General features: G+C 46.2%; 1 protein-coding gene across 6 annotated transcripts in view; it reads left to right on the plus strand.

Annotated features, from left to right (window-relative positions):
• The window catches only part of FYN (FYN proto-oncogene, Src family tyrosine kinase), a 206,345-nt gene extending 201,234 nt beyond the window's left edge, over positions 1-5,111 (plus strand). For all 6 annotated transcript variants that reach the window (XM_032651936.1, XM_032651934.1, XM_032651935.1 and 3 more), the window contains one exon: positions 4,006-5,111. In XM_032651936.1, coding sequence (XP_032507827.1) covers positions 4,006-4,214 — 209 coding nt within the window. In that variant the 3' untranslated portion in view covers positions 4,215-5,111. The remainder of the gene's footprint in view (positions 1-4,005) is intronic.
• Positions 5,112-7,262: the final 2,151 nt, after the last annotated feature.

Consider the following 7,262-nt stretch of genomic DNA (forward strand, 5'->3'; position numbering starts at 1 on the left):
GAGGGCAGGCTGGAGTGAAAACAGAGAGCGCGTCTGCTCGCTGGCCGCCAAGCCCTGCGCCCCTTCTCTGACGCGGAGGTTGGGGACCAGGCAACACACCCTGGGGGGCTTTGTGGCCATGACACTTCCCACGGTGAGACACCACCGGCTGGTAGAGACCACCCTCCCATTGAAAAACAGTCTCTACTGCAGCTTCCCCTGAGAACTGTTGGTGACAGAGTTTCCCTAAAACATACACCATATTTTAAAGTTTCTATCTTTTCTGTTTCTCCCCTGGCCTTCTCCCCACTGAAGAAGGAAGAAAAGGGCAGAACATTCCCAGGCACCCTCCTCCACCGCCGCCCCCGTCCCTGCCCACCCCCCGTCTGCTTCCTCAATTGGAAGCAAGATACGAAGATTCATCTCTTCCAGCGTTTCCATGTCCCTCGGGATTCTGCTGACCACCCTGGCACTCAGTCTTCTGTGTGTTCCCTTCCCAGTCCCTGGCCCTCACCTCCCAGGTGTTGGATAAAACCAATGTCTTGGGAAAAGTGGCTAAAAAGAGGGGAGATAACAGTTTTCTTTGTAACAAAAATATGAAGCCATCTAAAAAGGAAACATGAAATAGTAGTATAAAGAGGAAAATCCATTTTTGCTAAAAAGAAATTCTTAAATATGATTTTTCAAAGTTCTTAGAGCCAAAAGTACTATTTTTTTAAAAATAGGAACACAACCCACTTATTCAGGGTGTTGTTTGTGAAATAAAAGCTGACCCAATCCTTGCTGAGTGGGCATCTCTTGGTTGCACGGTTACTGCTGCCGAGGCCCATCGTGAAGGTGCCAGGTCCACTTCTGGCTTATGGTTGGTTGGAAAAGAGCCAGCCCCATTCACATTGTCATTGTCAGCCAAGTGCGTTGTCTTACGTCCCACTTTTCCAGCAAAGCTGACGTTGGTATGTTTCTCTTTGGCCTGGTGCGTGGAATCGGTTTTGTGTGCTCCCCATGCCTGGGGAGCCTGGGTAGAGGCACGAGAGGGGAAAGAGGAGAAGTGAGTAGAGGGTGCAGGCAGAACGGAGGTGGAGAGTGTGCACAGGGGCTGGCGGCGAGGCTGCTGGTGCCCTGTCCCACGTGGGCCAAGGTCCAGCTCCGTCCCTGGTCACAGCTGCCTGGGAAGCAGGCTGCCTCGGGAGACGCTACATGCTGAGGGTCAAGCTGCCGCATCCGCTGTGTCCCAGGCTCAGGCAGAGCACTAGAGAATCAGGCTTGACCCAAGTGGCCAATTAAACTTTCCATTGGTGGAGACTGAATCAAGAGTTTCTAAAACATACATGCAGTCCTTGCATTTGAGTAGTTTGCTTTTCAAGGACATGCAACGTTGACTGACATAGGGCCGCGGAGCAATAGGAGAACGATTAGTTATACTCCGTGGTGTGGTTTTGGGTGGTCTCAGTGCCAGAATAAAGCATTAGAAGGCATTTGGGGGTGGGTTGTACCACCTCCAGAAGGGCCTGTCACACCTTCCGAGGTTTTAGACCTTCCACCTGTGGCTTCTGAGATACTGGTATTTTGAAACCAAGGTCTATACTGAAATACAAAGCAGGTGCTTTGGAGAAGGCCCGATACGCGCTTATGCTCTCTTCCTGACCCTTTCGGGGTGGCTGGAATGTGGTGGCTACTGCCACTTCTGATGCCGGAGCGTCCCAGCCAAAACCCTTGGGACTGGATGTACCTCAGAGTCTGACTCGTTTGTTTTTGTTTTTTTTTAGAAAGTCCATACAGTGCTTAGACCATAATTTATATAACACCCTAGGAGAGTCTGGGGCTGCACCCTGTGTTCAAACACATTCTTACTTCTATAGCAATATGTATGAATGAAGAGAAACAGTCGATAGCCTCACACCAGGTCAGGCTTTATGGCCGAATGAGGTGAGTTCGGATCAATTTTGCTGCCAAGTGAGTTTCCAGAACTTTTGCTTTGCAGAGCTTGTTGGATTTGGGGAACGTGGATAAGGACATGCTGGTCCCTGTCCCGTGCCCTGGTTTGTCCAGAGCGCTGCAGGACACTCCAGCGTCTCCCCTTGCTTCCAGCTCCCCCGTTCCATCCCGAGTTGTCAAAATGAGTTTTCAGTAGTGGGAGGAGGATTTAAGGTAATAAGCCTCAGAGCTGACTGAACATCCAACTGAAGTGGGCCCCTGTAAAGACAGGCATGGTGCAGAGGCAGGGGACCCAGATTCACTCACCGAGCCTCTCTCACTAAAATAAGGGTCACCCCCGAAATGTGACCAAGGTTATATTAGAATAATTAAATCGCAGGCCTACTTCAACACAGCAGGAATAATACACGGATTTTATCCCCTCAAGGAATTACAGTGGCAGAGAATAAGAAAGCATCCTGAAAGGGTTTGGATAAGCTGTGACTGACAGGGCTGTGCTGGACAGCCACGGGAGCCGGGATCAACCCAGCTCCAAAAGCAACAACAAAGAGAACTGACAACAGATCCCGAAGTCTGAGTGTCCCCCACTCAGGGGGACAGGATTGTGACCTGGGCCCAGCTGCTCTGGCCAGGCTTACAGGGTTCTAGCCAGCAGGTTGCCACCTCCTCCAGCATTAAAGGGAGCTGCTACATGTATGCGCTGTGTCCTGCTGATGACATCCCTGAGAGCTGGGGGAAGAAATCTGGGTTTCTGAATGGCTGGAACTCGGGCTCTTGCTTTTGTAAATTAACTGGGTCAGAAGTTGGAGAGGATTATAGGCTCAGGGCCAAGGAGCAGCCAAAACATACAAGGGCTTGGCAGGCAATGGCAGAACATGATATGGCAGAAAAGGGAAGGAAAACCAGAGGAGAGAGCCCGGCAGTGATTGGGAAAGGGGTCAGGGCGTTCGGCTCACCCCAAGTGTGGTATTTCCTGTTCTGTCAAGAAGGCCAGCGTGCAGGGAGGTTGCATTCTCCTGAGGGTTAGCAATCTCCCAGAATGTCTCCTGTTAGCTCCAGGCATCCTGATGTTTCACTATCAGGCAGCTCCCCCGGCGGGTCGCAAAGGTCTCCAATGATAGATGGCCTGTCCAAGGTCATCAGTAAACACAGACGCCCTGTCTCCCCATCGCAGTCATCAAACCTCAGGGCCCCTAGGGGTCTCTGGGCTGGATGGTGCCCAGCGTGGTGGCGTGATGTCAGATCTCAGACAGCGGGGCACCAAGAGCTTGCCCAGGCACGAGGACAGCCAATTTATGAAGTTCATCAATGGAGCTCACGGGTCCTGTGAACAAAGGACGGTTTATTTTTCATTCCATGGATTTGTTTTTATCTGCTTCATTCATATTTTTCTCAGTTTAATTGAAGTGTAATTTACATACAATAGAATTCAACAATTTTAAGAATTCAGTGAGTTTTGTCAAGCATAAATAGTCACACCTCCACATACAGGATATAGCACATGTGTTGGCAGACTACAGCCCGTGGGCCAAATCCGGCTCCCACCCTGTTTTCGTTTTGTACCTTTTTAGACTTGTAGAAAAATAAATAAGATGAAGAATATGCGACAGGGACCGTATGCAACCCGCAGCACCTAAAATCTTTACCATCTGGCCTTTGGGGGATGGTTTGCTGATACAGAATGTTTCCATCACTCCTTGGTGTTCCCTGCGGCCCCTCTGCAGGATTCCCCTCCCACTCCCCCCCCCCCCCGCCAGCAACCACTGACCTGCTTTCTATCACTGTAGTTTTACCTTTTCTAGAATTTCATATAAATGAAATCACACAGTATGTTGCCTTTTGTGTCTGGCTTCTTTCACTTATAATGCTTTTGAGATTCATCCTCTGGGGCTTTGCGTGTGTCAGTAGTGGGGTCCTTTTTTTATTTCTGAGTGGTGTGATAGCCCATTAAAGACAGGGTCTAATTTAAGACAGCCCTCAACATGTTTTAACCACCCGCAGGCTCCACGTAGAAGAAAGAGGAGGTGCAGGGGGCGGTGGCCGTGGCCAGGCAGCCCGGCGCGCCCGCTCTCATGGCCCTTGTCTTTGCAGGCATGAACAACCGGGAGGTGCTGGAGCAAGTGGAGCGCGGCTACAGGATGCCCTGTCCGCAGGACTGCCCCATCTCCCTCCACGAGCTCATGATCCACTGCTGGAAAAAGGACCCCGAAGAGCGGCCCACTTTCGAGTACTTGCAGGGCTTCCTGGAAGACTACTTCACCGCCACAGAGCCCCAGTATCAGCCTGGTGAAAACCTGTAAGACCTGGGTCTGCAGAGAGAGGCCTGGTCCAAGAGGCTTCCCCGCCCCCTCCCCATTAGCTTTCAATTCCGTAGCCAGCTGCTCCGAGCAGAGCAGTGAGAACTGTCCAGGATCAGATTGCATGTGACTCTGAAGCTGACGAACTTCCATGGCCCTCATTAATGACACTTGTCCCCAAATCCGAACCTCCTCTGTGAAGCATACGAGACAGAACCTTGTTATTTCTCAGACTTTGGAAAATGCGTTGTATCGATGTTATGTAACAGGCCAAACCTCTGTTCAGTGTAAATAGTTATTCCAGTGCCAACGATCCTAGTGCTTTCCTTTTTTTAAAATGCAAATCCTATGTGATTTTAACTCTGTCTTCACCTGATTCAACTAAAAAAAAAAGTATTATTTTCCAAAAGTGGCCTCTTTGTCTAAAACAATAAAATTTTTTTTCATGTTTTAACAAAAACCAACCAGGACAGGTGTTTGTTTTTTTTCCTTTTTTCTAAATACGAATATATATAATATATACATCCCTGTACATACACCATGTGGGTGCTAACGTGGAGACCGTGGCCGACGTGGGCCACAGAGCTTCGGGACCCAGAGTGAGGATTTGACTGGAAAATCAACATAAAAGCACCGGTGTTATTCTGAAAACCAGTGGCCTCGTTCTTTGGCTTTTGCAAAACATGATTTGATTTTTTTTTTTTTAATTTGGATTGCACTTTTTTGGTTCATGACTGCGCCTGTAGATGGCTGTTACTTTGACTCTTTTCAGCAGCACCCACCCCCCCAGCTGAATTCACAAGTTCTGTTTCCAGTATTTGCTTCGACTTACTACGATCTTGAAACTTAAAAGTGAGCCTCTTTAAAGCAAGCAAGTGGCCGATACTACCAGGGGAACTAGAAGATGGATACCACACAAACCTCTTGTATAAAACATGAATGCTGAAATGTTTCCAACTTTTTTAATTTAATAAACCTTGTAACCACATTTAAATGGTCTAAAACCCATAGCACTGTAGTCGTGGCAACCTGCTAAACTTTCTCATTCAACTAACCCTTATGGGAAGGTGAGGGTGGGAGGTCGTACATTTCCCATTGTAAAATAAGTGTTTGAGTGTCCTGTACTGCTAATGAAATGACTTTCTCTATGTCCAAGGGTCCTCCAGTGAAATAACTATGCACTACTTTACATCTCATGGGGAAGCACAAAAAAAAGTATTACATTCTTAGTTGCTGTTTGTACCAACTTTGAATTACATATGTTTAACAAGTCAAAAACCCTATTTCTATTGAGTTTTTAATACTGAGTGGCAACTCTGAAGTCTTAATTCCTTTTTTGTTATGATTTCTTTGTGAGTTTACATTTTTAAATTGTTTAACTTTCTTAATTTAGTAATTAAAAAGACAGCATTTTACATTTGGATTTTTTTTTTTGTTCATTTGTTTAAATCATGGAAGGTACTTTAGGAGTGACATATCTGTCCCATACCAAGTGGTAAGGAGTCACCTGGAGAGTTTAACCATTGTGCAATGATTTCCAAATGGCAGAAACATTCAGAACACCTGGAGTGGGGTTTTATTCCCGCCCCCCCCAAGAAAGGCTGGGCTATTGTCTAGTTAATTCAGAGGATTGTTAAAGGAAGACTAGGCATACCTTAACATTTTATCAGGCATTTTTGCTAACTAAAATTTTCTGTGTCCCACTTGTAGGAGAAAGAGACAATTGCAAGAAGAATCTTTCTTGTCCTGGAGTCAATACATATGTTTCCCAGTGTCCCTCCACCCCTGTAATGAAGTCGCTCAGCAGGGGAACAGCCTGGTGTTGCAGAAGGGGCAGTAGGTGGACTGGGCCAACAGGCGGGGCCTGGCTCCGCACTCATTCAGCTGCACGCATTCAACAGCCACCTGGAATCTCGCCCTTTCAGGTCCTGTCTGTAGAAATGAGGGGGTTGGATGAGATTTGCTGTAGGCTCCTACATCTGAGATCCTGGGATTCTAAGATCACTGATGACGTGTAGAATTACACAAAGAGGACAGTTTTCTTGCTGAAATAGCCTTTATATTTAGAAAGTTTCTGACATTTTTTAAGTGAAACAGGGATTTTCTGGCTAACCAAGTTTTTGTGGTGTTGGTTTTGGTATTAATACAATTGCTAAATGGATAAAATTTCAAAGATCTTGTTACATACAATTATCACAATACTGGGCAATTTGTTAACACATTCTAGATATTTTTAAAGATATAACTTTGTTTTTCATCTTCACTTCCCAGTAGGTCGGATAATTTTCAAGTACTCTCTGGGGGATTTTTGTGTTTGTTTTTGACTTGGTCATTCAAAAAGATCTGAAAAAGTCATAACAGCCTGTTTTAAACAGATTTTTAAAGGAAAGCAGTCTCTTCAAAGTATAGCCTTCAATTCATCAATTGAGTTAACTGTGGATTCTCTCACATGAAGCAAAACTCAAGACTTGGGTTAACTTGAGGACACACTTACGAAATACAGCTCGCTGGAACCATTCTGAAACAGAGTAGGGTTGCAGACTAAAGGGAAAAGAGCAGCTATAAATATGAAGAAATCAGAGGCATTTCAGGTTTTTTCTTCCAAGAAACTTATGTGATGCGAAGAGATCTTGCCGAGGCAGACCAGTCCAGGCAAATGAAACACCACCTCCAGGGAGTCCCAACACCTCCCAAGAAGCCTCCCTCCCTCGAAAGTTTTAGAAGTCTGGGGTTAGGAAACGAAATGCACTAACCAAAAAGTTCTCTTGTATCTTGACAGGTGCCTTAGCGGCAAGTGATGGTGAAATATTTTTTTGTCTTTCGTAACCTGGCAGTGAGTAAGGACCTGCTCTGTTCCCTGAGGAGAGCTGGCATCTGGCATTGCTCTGCTTCATATGGAGGCTTCCTAATAATCTAATTCTTTTTACTTCCTTTTTTTTTAAATTGGGGTATAGGTGTTTTACAGTGTTGTGTTAATTTCTCCTGTACAGCGAAGTGAGGTAGAGTCCCCTGTGCTATACAGCAGGTTCTGATGAGTTATCTATTTTATAC

The sequence above is a fragment of the Phocoena sinus genome, chromosome 12 (assembly GCF_008692025.1).
Source record: "Phocoena sinus isolate mPhoSin1 chromosome 12, mPhoSin1.pri, whole genome shotgun sequence".
NCBI classification, from domain to species: domain Eukaryota; kingdom Metazoa; phylum Chordata; class Mammalia; order Artiodactyla; family Phocoenidae; genus Phocoena; species Phocoena sinus.